The 27,613-nt window shown below is 45.7% G+C and overlaps 1 protein-coding gene across 1 annotated transcript in view; it reads left to right on the top strand.

Moving 5' to 3' along the window:
- Positions 1-27,387, top strand: part of ptprq (protein tyrosine phosphatase receptor type Q) — a 247,980-nt gene extending 220,593 nt beyond the window's left edge. Inside the window, exons 52-59 of the mRNA XM_038781370.1 lie at positions 6,933-7,023; positions 11,537-11,613; positions 14,990-15,124; positions 16,153-16,278; positions 17,817-17,965; positions 18,654-18,789; positions 23,451-23,574; positions 26,170-27,387. Of these exons, the coding sequence (XP_038637298.1) occupies positions 6,933-7,023; positions 11,537-11,613; positions 14,990-15,124; positions 16,153-16,278; positions 17,817-17,965; positions 18,654-18,789; positions 23,451-23,574; positions 26,170-26,207 (876 nt within the window). The 3' untranslated portion in view covers positions 26,208-27,387. The remainder of the gene's footprint in view (positions 1-6,932; positions 7,024-11,536; positions 11,614-14,989; positions 15,125-16,152; positions 16,279-17,816; positions 17,966-18,653; positions 18,790-23,450; positions 23,575-26,169) is intronic.
- Positions 27,388-27,613: the final 226 nt, after the last annotated feature.

The following is a 27,613-nucleotide window of genomic DNA, read 5'->3' on the forward strand; positions in this document are numbered from 1 at the left end:
TTTAACACATTGGACGCCCATTCACAGCAACCTGAGTTTAAAATTTAGCCTTACGTTTTACTTGAAATTCAATGTCTGGGATGGCTATCCTGACTTCTGATTGATAAAGGTCAAAGCTAAAAAATGATCAGAAAGAGTAAAACAAAAGAAATATATCTGATTCAAATATATAATTCACGAGGACTAACAGATAAATACGAGGCTATAGCTTTATTTTCATGGTTTCTTTGCTATATTTCATATCTCAGTCATGATTTCAGTGCCATAAACAGTGGAGCCCACAGCAACAGGCATTATCATTGGTGCATCGTTTGTGAAGTCTCAGACTACTCCAGTAGACTGCAAAAGGTTTTCTTGTCCAGCTACAACAATCTAGGGTATCGGATGGAGAGAATTCTGAGGCAAGACTGCACAGATGATACTCCATTCATTGCTGTGCAGATCAATGTTAACATTGACAAAGTGCCTAGTGGTAAAGGGATGACTGGAATACAATGGATGAGAATGCTACTTCTGAAGATGGTGCAACATTCAGATGACCCATCCTTCTACTCAAATGCCGTTGGATGTCTAGTCAGGGCCAAGTATCAGATATAGTGTGATGGTTGATGATGTATTTCCAGGCACAGGGGGGCATACGGCTATCTCCATCACACGAGGTGCAAATTATCATAGAATTTACAGTGCAGAAGGAGGCCATTTGGCTCATCGAGCCTTGGAAAGAGCACCCTACCCAAGGTCAACACCTCCACCCTATCCCCATAACCCAGTAACCCACCCAACACTATGGGCAATTTTGGACACTAAGGGCAATTTAGCATGGCCAATCCACCTAACCTGCACATCTTTGGACTGTGGGAGGAAACCGGAGCACCCAGAAGAAACCCACGCACACACGGGGAGGATGTGCAGACTCCGCACAGACAGTGACCCAAGCCGGAATCGAACCTGGGACCCTGGACCTGTGAAGCAATTGTGCTATCCACAATGCTACCGTGCTGCCCTTGACTGAAAATCATCTTAATTATTCTTCCCACCAAGCAAGCACCTAGAAGCAGCATCAGTACAGGTGTAAAGAAAATGTATTATCATCACGAGGAAACACCAAGGCAGATAATATGGATGGCACATATGTTACTTGTAGGGAAGCAAATGGGCACCTAAATCTGGGGCTCAGCAGCCACACCTTCTTGTTCATTCTCACTGGCTTTCCCTGTCACTGGATCTGACTCTGTCTCCTTGCCAACCTGCTTCATGTCTAAAATCCTGCCAAGTGGAAGAAAGAATATGTTGTCTTATGCTGCTGCTGCTTGCTTTCCACGGAGAGGAATTTAATGTTCCCGACGTGGGTTCCGCCAACATGTTAGAGAACTGGTGGGAAAGCCATGTCACTTCCACGGGGGATGTCTGACCAGATCAAGTGTCTGTCAGGCACTTACCTGGCAGGGACAGGGTGTTGCCCAGGATTTAAGACCCTGGCAGTAGAAAATCCACCTGCCAAGTGCTGCCAGCCAGTCAGAGGCCTTTAGGAACAGTGTCCTCTGACGATCGTACTCTAGTGGCATCACGTGGGATTGTTATTAGATCCCTGGATTCCGGTGAGTGAGGAAGATCTGGGGGTCAAAGGGACAGGGCGCTGTGGTGAGTGGAGCAGGTGCTTGGAGGGATGGGCAGGAGGTGGCTTTCAGTGGCCTCCCTTTTTGAGTGCCAGGCCTCTCGATCGGACACTGAGCGGCCTGCCAGCCAAGGACCCCCACCTCCAGTTGGCCACTGGCAAATCCAGTAAAGTTTCCTGGGCATCCTTCAGGAAGCACAGGAAAGCTGTATGATTCCGATTTAATCCCTGAGTCCACCAGAAAATTCTGGTGAAGCTGTCTCATTAATGAGCCCATTTGGCACCCCGCTTCTGACAGACTGGAATCCTGCATCAGACAACATCCCGCTGGGCAAGACTGACATGCAGCCTCTGCCACCATTAAGTGGAACACACCGCCATGTTTTCAGCTGTCATGGGCTGGATGGAGCTCAGTCCAGAGATTGAGGAATAAGATAGCTCTTGTTAACAATTTAGTTGAGTCATTTTGAAATGGATTTATATTCCAGTCTTGTCCATTGTATTCTAGCATTTGTTATGGGCCAGGATTTAGAGAACCCCAAAGTGTATCATGGAGTTCACCTGACCCACAACTTTTACTAAATTGTGGTATGGCGAGCGCATGGCCCACTCTACAAGTGTGGTACAGCAGAAATGGAAAAGTATTTTTTAAAAGCAAAACAATGTTTATTCTATGAACTCAAGTTAACCTTTTTAAAACATACAGTGAACATCTTAGCAACCATTAATTCAAATACAACCCCCAAAGACTACCACACTAAGTAAAACTTTAAGCTTTCCTTTTTAACATCCATACGACTAAAAAACAAAACCTTTATCAGAAGGACGTAGACGTAGAACAGTACAGCACAGAACAGGCCCTTCGGCCCTCAATGTTGTGCCGAACAACGATCACCCTACTCAAACCCACGTATCCACCCTATACCCGTAACCCAACAACCCCCCACTAACCTTTTACTTTTTAGGACACTACGGGCAATTTAGCATAGCCAATCCACCTAACCCGCACATCTTTGGACTGTGGGAGGAAACCGGAGCACCTGGAGGAAACCCACGCACACACGGGGAGGACGTGCAGACTCCGCACAGACAGTGACCCAGCCGGGAATCGAACCTGGGACCCTGGAGCTGTGAAGCATTTATGCTAACCACCATGCTACCGTGTTGCCCAAACACGGACATCAGGTTAAAGTCACTACTGAAAACATTTATAATTCTGAATTCACCAAATGATCAAGAGATAGTCTTTTGATGGCAGAGAAAACAGCAGTACATCTGCTTGGTCTGGCTTCAGCTCCAACACTGAAAACGGAACTAAAACACACCCTGCAGCCTGCTCAAAAACGAAAGTAAAAATCTGACAGAAGCCCAGCTCCACCCACTCTCTGACATCACTGCAGTAGTAAACACCCATTTCTTAAAGGTACTCTCACATGACACTGTGCCTCTGTTACTGTCAGTTGGCTAGCTATCAGTCTGTCCCACTTGGGAAAGAAATGTTCTTGTGACCTAACCCCACAACTGCCTGCACTGCCACTGATGCTGTGGTGACGACCCACCATGTCTGCTTTTTAAGACATCCTACAGCACTTGAGTGAGTGAATGGGTGGGCTTAGTTTGTACTGTCTTCTGAAACAGCATCCTCATCCATTGTGTTCCAGTTGTGAATTTATTCCAGTCATGCCTCTGGGTTCCTGTCAATTGATTTTGTATGATTCTTTCTGCCATGTAGGATGTGTACACACATAATCATTAACATTGTTCAAAATTATTTGGAATTATCGATTATTCTACCTTGGTGTGTATTGCACTTTCCTTGTGGAAAATAAATTATTAACATCCAAAAGGAGCACGTTTCTTGTATTCCACAGTCAGTGGGCACCACAGGATGTTAACTGTATATTTTTTTAGTCTATTCAAAATGTGAGCTTCTGACGAGGCCAGCATTTGTTTCTCATTCTAACTGCCCTCGAGAAGATTATGTGAGCCGCCTCCTTAAACTGCTGCAGTTCATGTGGTGTAACCCACGTTGCTGGAGGAAGCAGAACGTTTACCCAGCGACAGTGAAAGAAAAGCTCCAAGTCGGAGTCTCCTCCCCTTTCCTTCTCGGTGGTAGAGGTCACGGATTTGGAAGGTGTTGTTGAAGGAACCTTGGTGAGTTGCTGCGATGCACCTTGTAAATGGTGCACTCTGAGAGTCGACCGATGGGGCATTAATTGACCAAATTGGATTTGCACTTCCTGTGCATCTGGACAATTTTCCACATGAGCTTTGATAAAGGGCCATCTGGACACGAAACGTGAGCTCTTTTCTCTCCCTACTGATGCTGCCAGACCTGCTGCGATTTTCCAGCATTTTCTCATTCGTTTCAGATTCCAGCATCCGCAGTAATTTACTTTTATTTAATTTTCCACATTGTCAGCTGGATGCCACTGTTGGATGCAACAGCTTGGCTCGGGGAGCTGCACGTACTGGATACTGGAGCACAAGACTTAAGTACCACAACCGCGAGCATTTGCTATACCTTGCGTTTCCAGCAATTTCTTGATATCACAAGCAGTTAATCGAATTGGCTGAAGGCTGGCATCTAGGATGCTTGGGACTTCAGGAAGAGCTTGAGAGCGATTGTGGATGAGGCTCTACTGGCTGAAGGTGGCTGCAGAGGTTTCAGCCTTGGTGTTTTGCACTGATGTGCTGGGCACCCCCAGCATTGAGGATGAGGATTTGTGGAGTCTGCTTCTCTGGTTAATTGTTTCATTGTCCACCACCATTCCTGACTGGCTGTGATAGGACTACAGAGCTTAGATCTGATTCATTGGTTGTGGAATAGTTTTTCTCAGTCAAGCGCATGCTGCTTTCACTTTTTAGCAGACGTACCACTGTGTTCCACCTCTGGTGGATCTGTCCGGTCCGGTTCAGACAGAATATACCGAGAGACGGTGATGGAGGAGTTTGGGACATTGGCTGTAAGCTACGATTCGGTGAATACTATGTCAGGCTAATGCTTAACTTGTCTGTGGGTTCACTCAGTCAGTTTTGGCGCAAGTCTACAGCTGTTAGTGAGGGAGACTTTTCAGTTGACTTGGCAGGGTGTGCTGCAGGACTTGCCTTTGTTGTTCCGGGTGCTTAAGTTGATGCTGGGTGGTCCGCCCAATGTTATTCTTTTTCATGTTTTTATCAGTTTGATGATTTGCTCGGCCATTCCAAAGGGAAGTTAAGGGTCAGCCACATTGCTGTCGGTCTGGAGTGTAGGGAAGGATTACAGGTTTCCTTCCCTAAAGGACACAATTGAATCAGCTGAGTGTTTATGACAATCGTGTAGTTTCATGGTAACCATTACAGAGACCTAGGGCATGATTCAACTAATTGAAAACAAAGTCCCACAGCGACTTGTGTTGTATAAGTGGCCTCAGCGGGGAACATGACTGAGGCCACACATAGCCCTGTTTTGTCCACTGGGGAGCTCCACTCATGTGAACGGACATCATCTACAGTGGAACCCATCAATCGACTATTTCACTATCAACTTGACTCCTTTATCCTCCTAACTTTGTCCCCTAACAGTGATCTTATTTAGTTATCTAAATTTTGTCACAATATGTGGATGTTGTAAGGAACATGAAGGGTTAATGTAATGTTACTACTTTATCAGTAGATGGTGCTATAGAGCAACCATATAAATATCACATGCCTCCTTGACTTCTGGGAGAGAGACAGGAGAGAGTCAGAGTGGTAGGGAGCCAGACTGAATGGATGGGAGACAGTCTAGCTGATAGCATAGTTTAGTATTGTAGAAGTGTAGTGTATTCTTTACTTACCTAATTCCTCGTAAGAAGTCTTACAACACCAGGTTAAAGTCCAACAGGTTTGATTCAAACACGAGCTTTCGGAGCTGCGCTCCTAAAGCTAGTGTTTGAATCAAACCTGTTGGACTTTAACCTGGTGCTGTAAGACTTCTTACTGTGCTCACCCCAGTCCAACGCCGGCATCTCCACATCATATCTAATTCCTTAGCAAATGTTCAAATCTAATTCAGTGTTGTGTAATAAATTAGCTTTGTTTGTTAAACACTGCTTGCTGTTCTTTGTCAACACTACAACCTTCACCATCCTGAAGAACAATACAAAGATCACAACAAGTTTCAGTTATTTAAAGATGGTTATTTTAATATCAGGTACTCACCGACTAATCAGCTCACTAACTCAGCACACTGTTTGAACAGTAGCCACAGCCACCGACTAGAGAGAAACCCGGTAAGGAGCTACCTGGCACTGTATATTCCGTATTGCAAATAAGTCTAGGGCTGGATTCTCCCAAAATGAGACCATGTCCCCACGCCGGCGTACAAACGGTGGAATTTTACTCCCGAAATTCCTAGAAAAAAGTTAAACAAATTCCAAGCCCTGCAGGGGACCAGTAGGAGTGAATCCCGCAGCTTTTGCTGCAGATACAGGCCCCCGCATGTCTGGTTCAGAGGCCACACATGCGCACGTCAGCGACCTCCAGCGGCTGCGCCGTTCTCCATGGTGGACTTGGACCTCGGAGCCAGACAGAAAAATTAAACCCCCCCCCCCCCGATCGGGCCGCGCGCCCGAGCCTCAAACCCCGCTCAATTAATCCCCTGCCGCCTATAAGCCCCCCCCCCCCCACCCCACCCCGGTCTCTGATCCGCCCACCCCCGACCAGGGCGGCCACGGTTTGAGTTCGCAGCCGCCAATCGAGCATCCCAACCGCAATAGGTGGTCAGTTCCACGCCGTCGGGAACTCGGCCAGTCGGGAGCGGAGGTTTGTTGGGTGGGCCTCTGGCAATGGGCCCCCAGCCGTGCGTCGTACTCCCTGGTCACACCGATTTTTGAGGCCCGGAGAATCGCCGGGTCGGATTATGTCATGAAACTGGATTCTCCGCCCCGGCCACGATTACGGCGTGGGGCTGCGGAGAATCCAGCCCCGAGTCTTTACTCTGTGCGGACTCCCTGTTTCCTTATCAAAGTGTCCCTCACAGGTTTGGTGCTCTCCGCCATCTGAAGGTCATGAGGGCCCTGAGATTCATGCTCTCTTTTTCCTCCACTCCCAGAAGAGTGTCCCTGGCAGGTCCGGTGCTTTCCATTGCCAACGTGTATGAAGATTGCTTGGTTTATATTTCTTTACCAGTACAGTGTAAACCAATCACATGGCTTAGAAGAGAAAGGTTAACTTGGTTTGAAAATAGATCTCTCCCTCACAGGAAGTTTAATAATACCAAATTCAGTGGCTGTTCATGGATATTTATATCAGGCCAGATTGTCAGAAGTGACAGTTTGAAACATTTCTGTTGCAGGAACTTCCCAAACTGGGTCAAGAACTCACATCATCTGATGCTGACTTGCCTTGGAACCGAACCAAGAATCGTTTCGCAAATATAAAACCATGTAAGTTCCATTAAATTATTTGATTGGATGACATTGTGGAGCTATTACCCAAAATATTTTTCAGAAAATGTTTCAATTAAAGTGTCTTGCTTCATTTTCCAAGCAGTGATAATTTGTTCTTTTAAAATGATATACTTCTGAAATTTAGCTCTCATTGTCTGATCAGAATATAGGGGTGTTTGACAACCGGCTAGAGAACCCATTTTTACTCCGGAATCGGGGACGGTGTCGTTTTTCCGGTGCTCCGCCTCCTCATAAACACGTATTCGAGGAGTCACCTGAGGCCCTCCCCGATGCTCCACCCCAATGGGCTGAGTTCCCAACGGTGTGGGGTGTGTCCTCTCACTTTCCGGGGACATTGCGTGGTGGCTGTGGACTGTGTCCAGTGCCGCCGCAGTTGGGGATGGGGGGAGCTGTTCTGCTGGCGGGGGGGGGGCTTCGGCGGGGGCTGGCGGGACTGGTGGGGGTGGCAAGGGGGTTACAGGCGGCTAGTTTTCGGCAGGCCGGTCGCGCTTGGCCGGCGCCACGTTGCACGGCGCAGCCGCCGCCACGCGCATGCCCGGCCACGAACCCGGCTATTCTGCGGCCGTATTCGCAGTTTACGCTGCAATGCTGCTAGTCCCCCACCGGGTGGAGGATCGGTGTGGGGGCGCCGTCGACATTTTGGTCATAGGACCAGATGGATCCTGCGGACATAGCCACAGAATCGGAGAATCAAGCCCCAGATCTCTAAACGTCTACAGTTAATTATGGGTGGAATGTAACGGAAACCTTTCTAACTTTTGTGGTGGGTTTGGCTGGGGGTTTCCATACTCCAACCCTGTAAGTGTGGTGAAATAATCCCACCGTTATCTAACCACACTTAGTCACATTTTTGGGCCCTGGGGAGTTTCTCCAGTCAAGTCCACACTTAGAATTATTCATCACTGGGAAGCTGAACTCGCTAGCCAGCACTGGTTCCTTAGAGATCAAGACACCATTTTGAAGGGGTGCCCAGATCTCTAGGTGATCTTTCGGGTCCATCACCGCCCCCCCCCCCCTCCCCCCCCGCCCACATGCAATGTTATCCCCCACATTACCTCACAACCTCACAACCCCCCCCCCCCCCCCCCCCAAGTGAGGGCACCCCACTGTGGAGTCGCTGAGGGCCCCCTTTTCAGGCTTTCCCATTTTCACCCCCTCCCCTTCTGGGACCCGCACACTTCACCCCCTCAAACTTCCACAGGCTCCTTCATATGCGCCTTTCACCCTCCCACCTTTCATACACCCCCCAACCCTCTTTTCATAGGCATCCCCCCCTCCTCTGGCCCTGACCCTTGAAATGAAATGAAATTAAAATCACTTATTGTCACAAGTAGGCTTCAATGACGTTACTGTGAAAAGCCCCTAATCGCCACATTCCGGCGCCTGTTCGGGGAGGCTGGTACGGGAATTGAACCGTGCTGCTGGCCTGCCTTGGTCTGCTTTAAAAGCCAGCGATTTGGCCCAGTGTGCTAAACCAGCCCCTTGGCAGTGCCACCCTGGCAACCTGGTAGTGCTCCTGCCAGCCTAGCAACACCACCCAGGCACCTTGGGAGTGCCAGAGAGGCAATTATGAAGGGCATGGCCAGAGCCGTTTAGTCAGAAACTTTTTCCCAGATGAAAGAGTCAGTTCCTCGGGGACATAAGTATAAGGTGCGAGGGGCAAAGTTTAAAAGAGATGTGTGAGGGAAGTTTTTCACACAGAGGGTGGTGGGTGCCTGAAACCCGCTGCCGGAGAAGGTGGTGGAAGCAGGGACAATAGTGACGTTTAAGGGGCATCTTGACAAATACATGAGTAGGATGGGAATAGAGGGATACGGGCCCCAGAAGTGCAGAAGGTTTTAGATTAGACGGGCAGCATGGTCGGTGCAGGCTTGTAGGGCCAAAGACCTTGTGCCTGTGCTGTACTTTTCTTTATTCTTCGTTCTTTGTGTCCGGGTGTCAGATAGAGATCCAGGTTGCCAGCCTGCCCTGTCCCTGACCACTCAGGGATCTCGAACGGCCGGGGAGACCCGGTGCCATGGCGTCTGGTCCACGCTTGTGTGAAACAGTACTAATCAGCGCCGCGCGACCACTCGCCGGGGAGACGGTTAGATCACCAGAGGCCGTTAGATAGAAAGGTCCGTCCCGTTAACGATACGGAGATTGGCCTTAAATGGTGATTATTGGTTTCTCACCACGTCGCAGCGGGATCTGGATCTCGGCAATAGGAGCAGGCCCGTTTTATCGGAAACCAATCGCTTGGCGCAGTTCCCCATTTCGACCTCGCCTGATAAATAACCGGCTCTCACGGATTCGAGCCCAGCACGATGCGGCCGTTATATTGCGCCTCCCTATTTGCGAAAAATTGTATTTAATGTTGAGAACATTGGGAGTAACTTTCACAAATTTACAAGAAAGTTCATCTGCAGTAATTCATTATGTAACATTTGTTCAGGATGATTTCTTTCCAGGACTGGGGTTAAGGACAACAGCCAATTTTTCCCCAGCAAGTCAAAAAGACTTGTTCCATCTTCACTTGAACATGTTTTCCAAATCAAATGTTTCCGCATCTGGAAGTGCTCATACTTAACTTATGCTTTTGTCTGCTGTATTGTTTCTGTTTCTGATTTATTTCATATTCATAGACCACAGAGGTCAAGGGCAGGATTTAACAAAATGGGAACAAAGTCCCATAGCGAGCGTGTTTAGCCGCATGTTTCCCGGTGCTCACAGCGCCGAGACACACAATGCTATAAAACGGCACGCAGCTTACAAAGGGGGCCTCAGTTGGGAACGCGTGGCTGAGGCCACACATAGCCCCGTTTTGTGCACCCAAGTGGCACTCAAGTGGCACTTCCAGGGTGCCCAGGTGGCAGCAACAGTGCCAGGGTACCATTCTGCCCAAAGGGCATGTACCTGAGGGCTGTTCCATCTGGTCCCCGTTTGTGGAAACCAGTACTGAACCGCACTCGCCTGACATCTCTCAATGCCTTGGCTACCTCAGGAAACTGCACATTAAAGTAAGACTAGCTGTCTTGCTTTAAAATGCAGATTTATCTAAAAGCGATCCCGCCAACATTGCAATGTCTTGCAAGATTGCGTTAGATCCCGTGAGGCATTGCAAACCAGGTAGATCCCGGGAACGGGGGTCTCCCGGCTTTGATCAGCCACCCTGCGCCACGGCGCGTTACTTTTCAGACACAACGTGGCAGTTCAATTGCACCCTTAGTGGGAAACCTGCTTGCAATCTTTGCCAAACCTCCTGTGAAACTGACCACTAGGAGGTGCACAGGAGATGCTTGGAGTGACTTCCCGATTTTCTGCTTCCCTTCCTGGAACTGCCTAGTTTCTGTTCATTACTTTTCCATCAAAGCATATCCAGTCAATAATTCTCTGTGCAAGAAATCACCAGATATAGTTTGTGTCCTATTATTTTGTGTCACGGTGAATTTGTCCCAAATGGACAGGATCATATTACAGTTGGTAAAACAAAGTTACTCAATGCTCAAAGCAATGTGGTAATTTCGAGGTTTGTGCTGGAAATTACAATTCACCCCATCACCCGGGCTAGAGAGGCAACTAATTAGACCATTTACTACTTAGCCTGGCTGGTAAAAATCAGCCGTGTTGTTTGAAACATTTTGTGACTATTTTTATTGTGAAGAAAAGCAAACTCAAACAGTATTAGTGTGACGAAAGAGAATGTAATGAAAGATTAAGGAAAAATATTAAAACATTTTTAACTTGAAAATAGACTTTAGAGTTTAATAAAATATTGTTATTATGTTATTATTAATGCATTAATCATGTTTTAAATTAATAGCGACATTTGGTTTAACAAAGCATCTGGAAACAACAATATTTGTGTTAACTTCTAAATCAGTCAATTTGATTTTCAAGATGCACGATACGTTTAGCACTATAAAGCGTGGCTTTAATATCACTTACACAAGCATTAAACTACAGGTGCATGAAACAATATACTTAATAGCTTTTAAGATTTGTAATCTAATCCAACTGTTCAACTAATTTAGCATTCTTTACTAAATTTCTTCCCCCCCACCTCCCCCCAGTGAAAAGTAAGAAATATAGAATCTGGTTTGTTGTGTGCTGGTGCTTCTTAAAGCATGAAGCAGTGTTCAGGGGTAATCGTGAATGTGCTGAAGTAGATCAAAGATCAGAATAATGTTTATCATGAGCTATAAGCCAAGGATAAGATCTTATGAGATGAGAGAGAGAATTTTAGGCTCCTTAGTCATTGTTATTTCATTTTTTTGAGTTAATAATGGAAGAAATGCCTTTATTATTTTAAGAATTAACTGGGACGTGAGACAGAAAACATGACATTCCTTGGCTAATGTAGCTTCATTTTGCATTATAGACCACTTGAAACAACTGCTCTTAGTTTGTGTATTCTATGTATCTACCCTAAAAGCATGATTTAGGAAGGATTAATAAGAACACTGTCCAACAAACATGAATGTAACTATTCAATATTACTCTTATGTAGACAATAATAACCGAGTGAAGCTCATGCTTGAGGCTGGTGTCCCTGGATCGGATTTTGTCAATGCCAGCTATGTGTCCGTGAGTACATCGGCATTTCATTCTTCAATAGCCTCAAAAATCAAGATCAGTACATTTAAAATTAATTCCACTAACTATTTTTTAAAAATGTGTTACCATTACTCATGTTCCATTGTTTAAAGGAGTTTTGGGTTGTTGTTTAATCCTTTAATGGGATTCATAGAATCATAGAACTTACAGTGCAGAAGGAGGCCTTTGGGCCCATCAAGTCCGCACCGGCCCTTGGAAAGAGCACCCTACCCAAGTCACACCTCCACCCTATCCCCATAACCCAGTAACCCCACACCAGCCTTTTGGTCACTTAGGGCAATTTAGCACGACCATTCCACCTAACCTGCACATCTTTGGACTTTGGGAGGAAACCGGAGCACCCGGACGAAACCCATGCAGACACGGGGAGGACGTGCAGACTCCGCACAGACAGTGACCAAGCAGGGAATCGAACCTGGGACCCTGGAGCTGTGAAGCAACTGTGCTAACCACTGTGCCACTCTGCTGACCATAAAACTTCAATAAAAAAACAAGATTCCAATTTCAACTCTGTACAAGTAAATTGGTTTTGAATGGGTTAAAGTTGTTTCTAATTGCTCAGGTCTAAATTATGTTAAATTGTGTCACTGCAGTGCGAATTACTGAAAATAATCTGGCTTGTTCTTCCTTTCCATCTCAGGAATATATACATGAATTCCCCTATCAAAACATTACCTCACAGCCCTTAATAAGATTTGTGTTTTGTATCTGTACGTGGATGGCTGCATGACTTAAATGTCACGGGTTTCAATTCCTGATCTAAGCTATCTGTATTGCTTGATTAATGGATTACCTGTTTTCCCCAATTATGTGTTACTCGTATCTTGTGTCTGCTTACAACCATTATTTTCCCATTATTGTTACTGCCTAAAAATAATGGGCGAGATTCTCCAACCCTGCGTTGGGTCAGAGAATCGCCGGGGGGCTGCACGAATCGCGCCACGCTACCTCGACGCCAGGATGCGATTCTCTGCAGAAAGGAGAATCGGCACCATTGGGGATGGTGTGGTCGGCACGGCGCAGGTCGGGTGTCGCTCTACCCAGCGCCCCCCCCCCCGCAATTCGCCGGCCATGATGGGCCAAGTGGCCGTAAAAAAAAAAACCCGAGTCCCGTCGGCGCCGTCCTAACATGCTCTGAGCCGGCAGGACCTCGGCGTTGAAACGTCCGGGGGTGGCCTGTGGGGGGGTTCCGACCCCGGGGGTGGCCTCCAATGTGGCCTGGCCCGCGATTGGGACCCACCAATCAGTGGGCCGGCCTCTCTGTCTCCCGGTCGCCTTTCGTCCGCGCCGGCGCCTGTACTCCTGCGCCATGTTGGGTCGGGGCCGGCATGGACAAGGGAGACACCGCGCATGCATGGAAATCGCACCGGTGGGGCTGCGCATGCGCGTGTTCGCGCCGGACCCACTGCGCATGCGCGCATCCCCCAGCGCCCATTCCACAGCCGGATCAGCAGCTGGAGCGGCGTGAACCGCTCCAGAGCCATGTTGGCCCCCTGTAGGGACTAGAATTGCTGATCCTGGGGCCGTGTTGACACCGTCGGGAAACACGATGGCATTTCCGACGGCGTCAACTCTTAGCCTCAGGAGCAGAGAACCCCGCCCAATTAGTATTGATTTCTTCACATATTATTCCCCTCACAATACACCCATCGATGTGACCTGTGGGGAATAATGGTGCTTATCAATTAATTCGACCTTTGCACTTTCATTGAGTGTCTTTGGCATCTGTTCGACTTCATTACAGTTGTCTACAACACAATGGCAAAGATTACCGTCTAATAGCAAGAAAGGATGTAACATGGTATGGCAAAGGATTTACACCAGGAAGGAAAAGATTTTCCAATTACTATTGATAGCAAAACTGTAAATATGTTCATTCTGCCCATATATTGATTTTCTTGCAATTAAAGGCAGAAGAAAGAGATTTCATTTATATAGCAGCATTGCAATCCACAAAGGCAGAGCTGGAGGTGGGACTTGGAGAAAATTCTGAGAGGTAGCTTTCGTTCCAGTAGGTCGATGCCACTTCCAGGCGTTTCCACCTGCAGGTATTCTTGCTAGAGACATCTGCACAATGGAAGGAGCTACCCACTCGCTGCAGTGTGTAGCCGTTTAGCACACGGCTAAATCGCTGGCTTTGAAAGCAGACCAAGGCAGGCCAGCAGCATGGTTCAATTTCCGTACCAGCCTCCCCGAACTGGTGCCGTAATGTGGTGACTAGGGGCTTTTCAGTAACTTCGTTTGAAGCCTACTTGTGACAATAAGCAATTTTTATTCATTTCATTTTTCAATTAACTGGCCACAGGCACAGATTGTGGATGCCACATGGATCTCACCAGTGGCAAACAGGCCCCACCCATCAAGGCCTTCTGTAGCCATCCTTCACCCCCCCCCCACCTCCCTTTCCATAACCCCCAGAGCTGATTTTGCCACAGAACGTCCAGCCACAGAGGCTTTCCCTCCACAATAAGGGTCCCACAAATAATTTTAGTAATTTCCTATCTCTTCTGAGGATGTCTCCATCTTGTGCAGCCCGCGCATCCTCCTGGCTGCCTCACCAGCACCCTTCTCTCTCAGTGGGGCCGCCAGCAGAATATTACTGGAGACCTCCCCATTGGGCCTCTTAATTGGCCGCCTCCAGTAAGACTGCCCTGTTGGGGGCGACGAAGCAACAATCAGTGGGTTGGACCGACCTTTGACCCCCAACCCCAAAAACCCTTAAAAGGCTGTAAGATTCTGCTCTTCACCTCAAGTTGCCCCAAAGCCCTCAACAGCAAATGAGGTGCTGTGTGGAGCACAAACATCAGTCTGGACCAGTTGTTCTAAATGACCTGCTGCTTTTTTATGCTGCACATTTTAAATCATTCAGCATCACCTAGGGAAACAGGCACTTAGGAAGGTCCCCTGAATGGCATTTGGATGAATGACTAGATCATCTTCTTTTGCATGCTGGTTACAAGGACAATGGGAGAATGTTTTCTTCAAATAGGGCTGTCGGATCTTTTATGTCTGCCTTGGAGAACAAACATGACCTTAGCTTAAGGTCTCATCTGATAGACAGTACCATTGACAGTGCAGCACTCCTTCAGTACTCCACTGGAGTGTCACCTTATAACATATATTCAAGTTCCTGCAATTGGGGTTTGATTTCACAGCTCTGATTCAGTGGTGAGAGACAGCAGTCAGTAGCAGGGTGGTTCTTCATTCTAGAAGAGGACCTCTTCTATTAATTTATACATTTTACTGCTAAAATCATTCATTGAAGTATAAAGTTTGTAATAACTGGAACTTTATCATTATATTTTAATGTATTTTTCATTTATCTTTGTATTTGCTGTGTTAATAGGGTTACTTATGCCCAAATGAGTTCATCGCTACTCAAGGCCCATTGCCAGGAACTGTGGCAGATTTCTGGAGAATGATTTGGGAGACAAGAACTCAATCCATAGTTATGTTGACACACTGTTTTGAAAAGGGCAGAGTAAGTTACTGTTAGATAGTGATATACTGAGGAATTGTACCACGCCATTAATTTGAACAGATTAGTGAACATTACTGGACAGACTTATAAGATTGACATGGACAGTTGTTTCAAGAAAATGTATATCGATTTCTTCACCAAATTAATATTGTAATTTAGTGCAGTATAATTAGAACTATTGACTGATTAATTGCACAAATTATTCACTTAACTGAATTTACACAGTTATGCCATTTTTGCATTTACCTCTGTTCTCCAGCATTAGGTAAGGTCCCAGATGCCCATAGTTTGCTTTCCCCTTTGAAGGGGAGAGCTGACTGGTGGTGGTCTAACCTGAGGGTCACCAGCCCTCAGGCCAGGGGCAAGGTTGAGAAGACGGCGCCTTCATGAATAACCTCAGCCAGTATGGGAATTGAACCCGCACTGCTAGCCTTGCTCCGCATCATGAACCAGCTGTCTAGACAAGTGAGCTAAACTGGCCCTCCAGAGTAGCTTCCGCATTAACCCGCCATTGAATGCAGAATCAGTGGGAGGACGTCTCATTTATATGGAGCCAACAGACATCTGTTCCACTACAAATGCACCACAGGTGCCTGTTAACCCCAGCTGCTCTGACACTGTTCCCAGCCGCATGGGTTCCCTGCCTCTCCCTTTCCTCAATTTCTGGACCCTCCTTGGTATACTTCTTCTCACCGGGCACAGGGGCTTTGGCTGGGTCCCAGGAGGCGAGGGAAGTAGCAGCTCCAAGTTTGGAGAATCCTTGAACCTACGCATCACCATTTGCATTCCTAGCCTTTTACGAGGAAGAAGCCCTGCCTCTCAGGATGCCAAACAGGAGTTTCCAGTTTTGGCCAGGGCCCAGAATAATGCTGAGAGTGCACCAGAAATATTGAGCAGTTTAAACCTCAAGGTATTTCTCAAACTGTTCAGCTAGGTCGCATGTTGCGGAATACAATATTTAATGTTGTTAACTGGACATATTTAAAATTTCACAACAATATGTGATAGCAATATTTATTATAATTCAGATAAGATGTCACCAGTATTGGCCTGAGGATGATAAGCCAGTAACTGTGTTTGGGGATATTGTGATCACTAAGCTCGCAGAAGACATTCAAGCAGATTGGACTATCAGAGAACTAAAAATTGAAAAGGTACGTAGCTGCCATTATACTCAACTCACAGCAATACTTATGAAAATATACTGGAGGAATTTTACATAGCGAAATCATGTGGTAAATCTCCTTACCTGACTTTATCAAAATAGGCAGCACAGCACCATTCTGTTTACCTGTGTAGCGAATGAATAGAAGCATTGAACCTTTTCACTATAAAACTAAGACTTGATCATATCATATCACTGTAAGATTCCGTACATAATACCCATATAGGCATAAATGTGATGACTTCATCAAACCGTAGAAACCAAGGAGCACCTCAAGGGCAGCACGGTGGCACATTGGTTAGCATTGCTGCCTCTCAGCTCCAGGGACCCAGGTTCAATTCCAACCTTGGGTGACTGTCTGTGTGAAGTTTGCACTTTCTCCCCGTGTCTGCGTGGTTTCCCTTCGGGTGCTCTGGTTTCCTCCCATAGTCCAAAGATGTTCAGGTTAGGTGGATTGGCTACGCTAAATTGATCCTTAGTGTCCAAAGCTTAGGTGAGGTTCCGGGGATAGGGTGGAGGTGTGGACTTAAGTAGGGTGCTTTTTCAAAGGCTGGTGTAGACTCGATGGGCCGAATGACCTCCTTCTGCACTGTAAATTCTATGAAATTATCAAGTTCATTTTGTTGAATGGATCTATAATCATTTTATTTTAGGCTACAGCTATGCTGCATTGCTGATTTACGATTCATAACTGTTAATTGCAAATCACAGCTGATAAGACCAGAGTTTGGTCACCTGACAGGAAAGAGATCTAAGCATGGTGAACTGTGATGTCAGCAATATTTGACCACTGGGACTTATAGGTGCTGCCTTACCCAGTGTTCTCACACGTATTTCCAGCTTTGGTTGTTGGGAATCCTAGACAATTTTCCCCTCACCTTTGCTAGAAATGCTTGAAACTCGTGATAGTACTTGCAATAAAGTTGAGGTCAGCCATTGGGTAAGCACAAATTCGTTTGAGTTTGCTAAAAAAAATTAGCTTGAACATACTTCTCAAAATAAGGAATGTTAATAGAACAGTACAGTACAGAACAGGCCCTTCGGCCCTCGATGTTGTGCCGAGCAATGATCACCCTACTCAAACCCACGTATCCATCCTATACCCGTAACCCAACCCCCTTAACCTTACCTTTTAGGACACTACGGGCAATTTAGCATGGCCAATCCACCTAACCCGCACATCTTTGGACTGTGGGAGGAAACCGGAGCACCCGGAGGAAACCCACGCAGACACGGGGAGGACGTGCAGACTCCACACAGACAGTGACCCAGCCGGGAATCGAACCTGGGACCCTGGAGCTGTGAAGCATTTATGCTAACCACCATGCTACCGTGCTGCCGTTGAAAAATAATTGTCATTTCAGGGATACGGAATACGCATGTTCTAATGTACCTAATACTTTTAGATTTTTTTCCCAGCTTAATATAAAACGTCCTTTAGACATCCTCAATTTCACAAAAATGTTCTTGAATATAATTTAAGATTTCAATAGTCTACCTTATTTCAATTGACTTCAATTCGAGCAGTATGGCGATTATATGATGGTGACGCAATTCAACTTTACGTCTTGGCCTGAACATGGTGTTCCTGAGACCTGTACACCGTTGATTCATTTTGTGACGCTAATTCGTGCAAACAGAGCCAATGATAACACCCCTATTGTTGTGCATTGCAGGTAGGAATTTGCCGAACAGATCTATTTATTTATGACACTAATGGTTGTTCCAGGATCTATTATGAATATAAATTCCCCTCTGTCCTGTTGCAGTTGAACTATATTGCCATTGTAAAAGTGATGTATTTTGTGGATCCCGCTGCAAATTATGGAACATTAGTGTTTTATTCCAGTAATTTAAATGATTCGTGGAATTAAAAGACAATTCTGACAGAATGTTCGGACAGTGAAACAGCAATAGCCCTCGCCCCTGAATTGTCCCTCATTTTCCTCCACAATCCTTTCCAATTTAATATCAGATAAAATTTAAAATTGGAAGAAAGTTTTGCAAAAAATACTTGTTTGGCAGTTCTTGCCTTACTCCAAGCATTATAGCTGACAACAAAACTGAGTTATGCGAATCAATGGATAATCGTACAAATAAGTCAAGTTGAATATAATGATATAGATGATGATTAACACAAGTAAATTACTAACTATAATATTTTTTAAATAACTAAGGAGCCAAAACAACGTGTAAAGGAATATAGGAACATTTCATTGTAATGTCCGTTTACATTGCACTAACGAGTTTGAAATATTAATGCGTTATGGGACAAACAGGAGGAACTATGAGTGCTATCACTTATGGGAACCTTTTTGGGTGTGGCTGAGCAAGTTGTTTTTTTTCTCCATTTCTTTTGCTCAGTGCTGGGGTAGGAAGGACAGGGGTCTTCATTGCACTCGATCACCTTTTACAGCATGTGAACCACCATGACTTTGTGGACATCTTTGGATTTGTGGCAGAGTTACGAAGTGAACGAATGTGCATGGTTCAGAACCTGGTAAGTAAGTGGAACATTTCTACCAAGGCAAACTGATTCTGCGCTCACTAATGTGAATCAGGTTATCTTTGTTGCCTTTTACATCTTGATTGTAATGCCAAATTTGAGTTATCATAGCATTTTGTTTTATTAGGAGCTTACTGACATTATCTGTAACCTCGCAATGTAACACAATAGTTCTTCTGCGACTGGAGGTGGTATCCAGCCCAGAATAGAATAACCTTACAGAGCAGAAGGAGGTCGTTCGGCCCATTGAGTCTGCACCAGCCCTTGGAAAAAGCACCTTACTTAAGCCCACACCTCCACCCTATCCCCGTAACCCCAGTTAACCTTTTGGACACAAAGGGGCAATTTAGCATGGCCAATCTACCTAACCTGCATATCTTTGGACAGTGGGAGGAAACCAGAGCACCCGGAGGAAACCCATACAGGGAAAAAGTGCAAACTCCTAATGGACAGTTACCCGAGGCTGGAATTGAACCTGGGTCACTGGAACTGTGAGGCAGCAGCGCTAACCACTGAGCCACCGTGCTGTCCGTTCAGTCTACTTCCTCTCAGTCAGCAAAGCAGATTCTCTGACCGGTAACCTGTAATGACAGGCCCCAGGCATTAATGAAGGGACTGGAACTAATGAAAGTAGCTGCAAATATCTGTGTCTGTATTGCACAGAATGCAACATAGCTTATACATGTGGATTTACATCAAGGCCATTGATTTTTAGCTTCCGGAAACAAAAAAGATTTATATATTGCAACGCTGGTTGCAAGATACTCCATCAAATCTGCATACATTGTAATAAACGGTCGTAGATCAGGGCATGGCATATATAAATGAGTGATTGGGTGCTCTGTATCCGGCGCATAGTGTGATGCACAAAACTGCATGCAGGACCTCAACCGTGAATTAACCAATGTCCTGTCAAATTAAATATTTCTCCCTCACTCTCGTATTCAAAGCTTTACATAAAAAGACTAGAATCACATTTACTGTTTTTTATAGCTTTTTCTATCCATACTTCCATTTTTTTTTATATTTCTTTATTCTCCTCCTTTTTTGCATTTTCTCCCCAATTTACACCAACCAACAATAAACAATAATCAGTAATAAATATGTCAATCCCCATATCAATAACAACAATCCCATCCTCCCACCAAACCCAAAACATTCACCCACATGTTCACATAAGTAACTGACAAAAAGGAATCAGGAATCCCCCATAGCCCCCATTAACACCCATCGCCCACCCCTCCCTCCCAGTTCTCCCACCCACCCCCCCCCCAACCAATGTTCGATGTTATCCAGTTGTTGAAAGTGCATAATGAATAATGCCCATGACTTGTAGAACCCCTCTGTCCTTCCCCTCAGTTCAAACTTAACCTTCTCAAGAGTCAAGAATTCCAACAGATCAACAGGTCCCCCCGCCATGCCAGGGCACAGGGTGGAGAGGCCGCTCTCCATCCCAGCAGGATCTGCCTTCGGGCGATCAACGAGGCGAAGGCTACAACATCTGCCTCCGCACCCGTTTCCAACCTTGGCTGGTCCGACACCCCGAATATGGCCTCCCGGGGGCCTGGGTCCCGTTTCATGTGTACCACTTTAGAAATTATCATTAAAAACCTCCTTCCAGTAATCCTCTAGCTTGGGACAAGACCAAAACAAATGAACGTGGTTAACGCCCCCACCACCCCCTCTCAACGTTCACACACATCTTCCACTCCTTCAAAGAATCGGCTCATCCTCACCCTCGTGAGGTGCGCTCTATATACCACCTTCAAATGTATCAGCCCCAACCTCGCGCACGAGGTGGATGCATTCACTCTCCGGCGCACCTCACCCAGAACTTCTCCTCCATACCCTCTCCCAACTCTTCCTCCCACTTTGCTTTGATCCCTTCCAGCGATGCCTTCTCCTCCTCCAAAATAGCTCCGTAGACTGCTGATACAACCCCTTCTCCAGTCCCCCTGTCGTCAGCGCCTCCTCCAGCAATGTGGAGGCCGGCTCCTCCAGGGAAGCTCGGTATCTCCTTTCTAGCAAAATCTTGAACCTGCATATATCTAAACATTTCCCCCTGCTCCAGCCCATAATACTCTTCCAGCTCCTTCAATCCTGCAAAACCGACCCCTAAGAAACAAATCTTTTAGTGTCTTAATCCCCTTCTCCTCCCATTTCCATCCCACCTCCCTGGCTCAAATCTGTGCTTCCCCCGAATTACCATTTCCCTTAACCCTGCCCCCAACCCGAAGTGTTGGTGGAACTGCCTCCAAATTTTCAATGAAGCTATTATTACTGGACTCACTGAGTACTGAGTACTTCCCCGGGGCTATCGGAAGCGGCGCTGTTGCTAGTGCTTTCAGTCCCGACTCCCTGCACAAACTCTCCTCCATTCTGACCCACTGGGAATCAACCCCTCTGACCCAGCTCCGCACCTTCTCCACATTCGCTGCCCATAGTAATACATCAGGTTCGAAGACCCAAACCCCCTACCTGCATTCCCTCTGTAGTAGTACTTTCTAACTCTGGCCACCTTCCCTCCCCAATCCTTCCCTCAATCTCTGTGAAAAAAGCCTTTGGCAGGAAAACCCGCCAGTGACAGAGGGAGATCCATCCCACCTTGCCAGATCCGCTTTCACTCTCGCCACCAAACTAGACATGTTGTACCTGCGGAGCCCCCCACCCACCTCCCGGACAACCTGCACCCCCAAGTATCTAAAATGAGTCCCTGCCTTACAGAATGGCAGCCCCCCCCCCCCCCCACCCATGCCCTCACACCCGGCCAAGATACCACAAAATAATCACTCTTGTCTAGATTCAGCTTGTACCCGAGAAAGACCCAAACACTCGAAGCAGCTCCAATATTCCCCCTATCGACACACCTGGTTCCGACACGTATAACAGCAAGTCATAGGCATGTAAGGACACCCTATGCTCTATCACCCCCCCCCCCCCCCCCCCCCCCCCCCCCCCCCCGTACTATTCCTTTCCATACCCCCAAACGTCTTAATGTGATGGCCAACAGCTCAATCACGAGTGCAAACAGCAGGGGGGACATAGGACACCCTGCCTAGTCCCATGGTAGAGAGCAAAGTACCTCGCGCTGATGTTTGTGCGGACACTCACCCTCAGTTCCTTATCTTGTAGCTTTACCCAATTCACAAATCTTGGTCCAATCCCAAACCGCTCCAGAACTGCAATCAAATACCCCCATTCTACCCGGTCGAACGCCTTCTCAGCGTCCAATGCCATACTTCAATTTTTGCTTGATCGGAAACCGACATAGATCAGTAAATGCAGAGACGGTAGGTGAATGGGAGTACCAAAGACCGCTTGAACTTGTCTCAGTGTAAAAGTCATTCCTTCTGGGCCTCATTCAGTTGGCTTCTCTCAGCTCCAGGGAAGAAAACATACAAAAGGAAGGCAGCACTAGTCTTCAGCCTTTGGTTTCATCCCTCTCTGACTCCTACTGTGCCTACATTATCAATATTATCCAACATGATCTCTTCAAGTGCTACTGGACAGAGACTTGGAAGCTCACCATCCGCGATTGCTTATCAGCCAGTTATCAGCCAGTGTGGCCTATAAGCAAAGAAATATCACTGAAATGTTGCAAATTAACAGAACATACGTAGTGAAACTGAGCATTTGTGTGACTACATGAATATGTATCATTTCACTAAGTTACATTTTAACATGTGATGTGAAACACTTTAAGATGTTTGTGGGAAGAGTTAAATTGTAGTTTGCAACTTGAATGTATACACTTGAATGAAATCATTTTGAAATGTAGTCACTGTTGTAATGTAGGAAACAAGGCAGCCAATTTATACACAGCAGGCTCCCACCAACAGCAATGCGACAATGACGAGGAAATCTGCTTTTGTGATGTTGATTGAGGGGAAAATATCAACCAGGACACTGGGAATAGCTCCCCTACTCTTATTTGAAATAATGCCATGGAATCTTTTACTTTGACCTTCAAAGGCGCGACCGGGCCTGATCTCTGGCAGTGCCAACCTGGTAACCAGACACCTTGGCATTGCCAGCCTTCCACCCGTCAGTGCCCCTGACACTGCCACCCTGTGTGGCATTACTAGCGTGCTAGGCTGGCAGTGCCAAAGTGCCCAGGTACTACCCTGTCTTGACACAACCACTCGGGGATCTCGCGGGATTCGCCCATTGCACCCAGACCCGCGCCAGGCGCAAGACGGTCGCTGAATCGCGCCCTCTAATAATAGATTAAATTTCCCAATTTAAATTAAGCTATATTTTTGTCTCAAGACTTCCTAAGGTGCGATCATGCCGTGTCCATGTTTGTAGAAACCAGTGCTAAACAACACCCTGTCGAGGTCTCACAGGCGCGTCGGTTGACTCCCGGGCGCTGGGTAAATGCCCGGTATTAGACTCATTTAAATATGCAGATCTGGATCCTGCCCAATGAGGGTGAGATCCAAATCGCGCTGGGTGGCGCAAGTCTGGTGACTCGCAATCGGACAGGCGCGGAGCCCGACTTGGGGATCTCGCGGGATTCACCCGTTGCGCCCAGACCCGCAAGACGGTCGCTGAATCGCGCCTTTAATAATAGATGATTAAATTTTCCAGTTTAAATTAAGCTATATTTTTGTTTTGTAATATTGAAAAATGTTCCAACATCTATTTGAATGCAGGCTCAGTACATGTTCTTACATCAGTGTGCTTTGGACCTATTGAACAACAAAGGAACCAGTCGATCACTGTGGTTTGTAAATTATGCTGCTTTGCAAAAAATGGACTCTCTGGATACAATGGAAGGTAGTAAGACAAGTTTTAGTATTTCACATAAAGCAGCCCTTTCTGTAACATTTTTAGAGCTGAATATTGTTGTTGCTACTACAATCCAAAAACCTATTGAAGCATGTCTTGAAAATCACTGCAATCAGTATGAACTCTGAGTACATTCATCAAATATTCCTGTCCACTGCTTCAACACACGTGTTAAAACTTTTATCACACCAATTCCTGCCTTCATTAGAAAGGCACAAATAGGAACGTGATGCAAATGCATTAACTATTCATATAACATTGCAGGCATTGAATTGGGCACATTACAAACATTCCTATGATAATATCACTGAGTCATTTTCAGTTTATATTTATCAATGTGCTGTCCTCACTCACTCCATAACAATCTTAAATATCACAAACTCAGGGACAATTAATAGTTTCCAATACCTCCATAAAAATAATTTATATATACATACATAAAACTTTAGCTGTATGACTTTCAAAGATAATATGGAACAGGGCTTACTGGAGCTTAATATTAGGAAATGCTCCTGTGGGTAAGCTGAAACACTGTGGAAGACTGCTAGGCTCCAAGTCATAGAGACAGAGTTCAAACCACAGTCTCTGCTGTCAATCAAATGGGCAGAAAACCTTGCAAGGCAAGTCACACCTATTCTTGGCCAGTCATAATGAGACTGGCGGAAACAACAATCTAAAATTCAGACTATTCCGGATTCCCAACTGAAGAAAAATGGTACAGTATTTACCTCAACATCAGGAAAATGTTGAAAATATAAATAAATAAGTGGGTTTTTCCTACTAGAAGTTAGATTTTCAAAATAGCTTTGGTACATCAGCCTTCTGAAAAAAATACCTAGAAACATACATAGAAAATAGAAGCAGGAGCAGGCCATTCGTCCCTTCGAGCCTGCTCTGCCATTCATTAAGACCATGGCTGATCATCAAGTTCAATACCCTAATCCCGCCTTTTCTCCCATATCCCTTGATCCAGGAACTATATCTAATTCCTTTTTGAAATCACACAACATTTTGGCTTCAACTACCGTCTGTGATAGTGAATTCCACAGATTCATCACTATCTGGGTGAAGAAATTTCTCCTCACCTCAGTTCTAATGTGCTCTTATATTTCTGGGCACTTTCCTAAATGGAAAAAAGTAAATGAAAATTCTGCAGCAACAGAGAAAATGCCGAAATGATTACTAATTTTTCAACAGCTGTTTGAAAATCTTCCAGCAGTTGAACTACATAAAATGGTACACTATGGTCATGGTGCATAGTCTTGTGGAGGTAATAGGGGTCTCGGCTGCTGTCTGGAGGGCCACTGTTTCTTTCAGGAAAGGCCGAACACATCTTGCCCCAGACAGACACTTGAATTTCCTTTCAGATCAAGGACACCTGGGGTGGAACTGCCGCTTCCCATGGGCTGCTGGCCAATCAAAGAATGGCAGCATAATTGAACAACAGCTTTATTGGGGAGGATTCGGCTACTGCCAGTACAACGTACTGCAAGGTCTAGGATCATTCTGGGTCCCAGGCTAGAGGCGAATAATGTGTCGCGGTGGTGGTTCCGTGGTGGGGGGGATGGAGTTTGCTAGCAAGGGCAGAGGGGTGGGTCTCAGTGGACATATGATGCTGAGTCCCTCAATAGGTACTTAGTGGCTTTGATCAAGAAATCCCCGCTCCCACAGGAGCCCACAAGCAACCCCAAATGGGATTTCTTGCCATGCTCCCTGCAAGGAAAGTCCACCATCCTCCAGAGGGTTAATACCAGTGGCAGTGGCATTAATTGTGCACTTATGGGACTTAATTGCTGGCGGTATTGGAAGGCTTTCCATGGACCTTCCCACCATGGACTCAATCAGGATGGAAGTAGGATGATGGCGGATCACCAAGCACAGTCCCCTGCCCTCCCTCCCTTCCTCCCTCCCTCCAACCATCAAACCCTCCACTGGGGAGAGCACAAAATTCCACCCACGGTGTTACGTTCATTTCCTAACTTCATGCACGGGAAGCCTGTCAGCCCAGAGGATGTGAGCTTTCTCTACATTTCTTTCCAATTCATTTATGGACATCGTGGGCAAGGTCACCATTTGTTGTTGATCCCTAATTGCACTTGAGGAGGAGATAGTGAGATATTAGACTTGAGATACCTTTGCCTTTTTTGTAATGTTTAAAAGTTTCCTTGTACATTAGTCGGAGGTCAGGCATGCAAAAGTATCTTGGGCCTCCCCTACCCAGGTGTGTCCCCCATCCCCTCAATTGTGGACTTGGGGTTGAACATCCGAGCCTATGCATAGCTCGTCAGGGCCTATTTTTATGGATCCCCATTGGTGACCTGATTCCACCCCCCTCCCCCCTCCAACCAATGTTGTCTCCTCCCAATGGCAGTGTGACATCAGGGTTCATACTGTTGGGAGTGTTGTATTGTTTGCTTTGACCCCGCAGGCCCGAGTTAGAATTGGTCCCTGAGAGTTTAATCTGAACAGCTTTGTCAATGAACAAAAAATGCACCACTATCAACAGTTGAAGAATGAGCAGCCTTTGTACAGGATTAATATTGCTACACTGCTAATACTGACTTTTCTGCAAATTTCTTTTAGGTGACGTAGAATTAGAATGGGAAGAGACAACCATGTAACTCTCAGCCTCTGCTGAAGGTATTAAGACGGTTGCGTTAAACTCATTTCAGGAAATTAACATGAGAGCTTCTATGAGTCGGGCCAAAGATCATCTGTAAATAGACTTCTTTAAATTACAAGCATGGCAAATTCCTTTATCCCCACTGTGCCTTCATGAAATGTTTCTTCATACTTTGTGTTTGGTTTTGATGGATATTCAACGAATTAATAATATCCATATTTCACACATAAATTCGAAGTGCTTATTTTCAACTCTTATATCTGTTCCATATTGATGGCCTTGATTTTGCTATGTTGCTTATTTTTACTCTTTTGTAACTTCTTGCAATTTTTAATGTAAAGTGAGCCAAATATAATGAAAAATTAAATTTTTCATGATACTGTGTTGCTTTTGCTGTGCACATTTTAGATTGCAGTGTCTTTCTGTATGTGCAACTTATGTTCGGAGTTGGAAGTAAATATTTGTTTAAGTTGCCTATAGTATTTCAATCACCAAAGTTTTATTGTGTCTTTTGTATTATCTCCATTTCTGATCCGATGGCCTCCGCTAAAATGTTGGCTTTCGGTGTCGGTAGCTGATCTCAGTGCACATTGGCAGAGTGGTCTGTGATCCGGGACAGCTGAACACTCACCCCTCTGACACCATCGGGATTAATCGCCCACTGCAGTTCAGACAGTAGCTCTTCAGGGACATTCTGCTGTTTACACTTACAGCTCTGCACCAGCTCAAACAGGGCTATCAGGTTGGCCCTTGTTTTTATCTGGATGAAGTTCCATTTTTTATTCTAAATACTCTTATTACTGAGCTGAGTGATGAAAAGACTCATGCATTCAATGGACCCATTTTAAAATTCTTTTGCATTGTCAAACAAACTTACCATCGAGCAATCCACATGTAAATCCGAGTTTAAAGTGTATTGGCTGGAATTATGTTTTGCATATTTATAAAAGATTTTGAGCAGGGAAGATCCCTTAACTATCTGGTATTTATTTAAAAAACAGGATTATACAATAGTTCTGAGGATACTTATATGGCGCAAAAGTACACATTTGTTTGAACTTGCTGTCCACTATTTTAACAAAACTGTGAACTCATTTATTTTATATTGCTGAAAAGGTGTTGCTAAAGCATGTTTCACTCATGAGGACAAACAGAAGAATGCCAAATTTCAAACAGTCACAAAAAGATCACGGGGAAAAGGGCGCAGATTGGTTGGCAAGCTGACCCTGTTTGGCTGAGGAATTGCGATGGAGAAGGCAACGGGGTACTATAGCACCCCCCCCCCCCCCCCCCCCCATTCTTCTGGGTAATTCAAAAAAGGTTCAAGACATGAACAGATTCCTTTTGTTTGCAGAGCACTGGTCTTTGCGTATAATGTATGTCTCTTCTCACAAGCGTAAATGA

Source organism: Scyliorhinus canicula, chromosome 20, assembly GCF_902713615.1.
Source record: "Scyliorhinus canicula chromosome 20, sScyCan1.1, whole genome shotgun sequence".
Taxonomy (NCBI): Eukaryota; Metazoa; Chordata; class Chondrichthyes; order Carcharhiniformes; family Scyliorhinidae; genus Scyliorhinus; species Scyliorhinus canicula.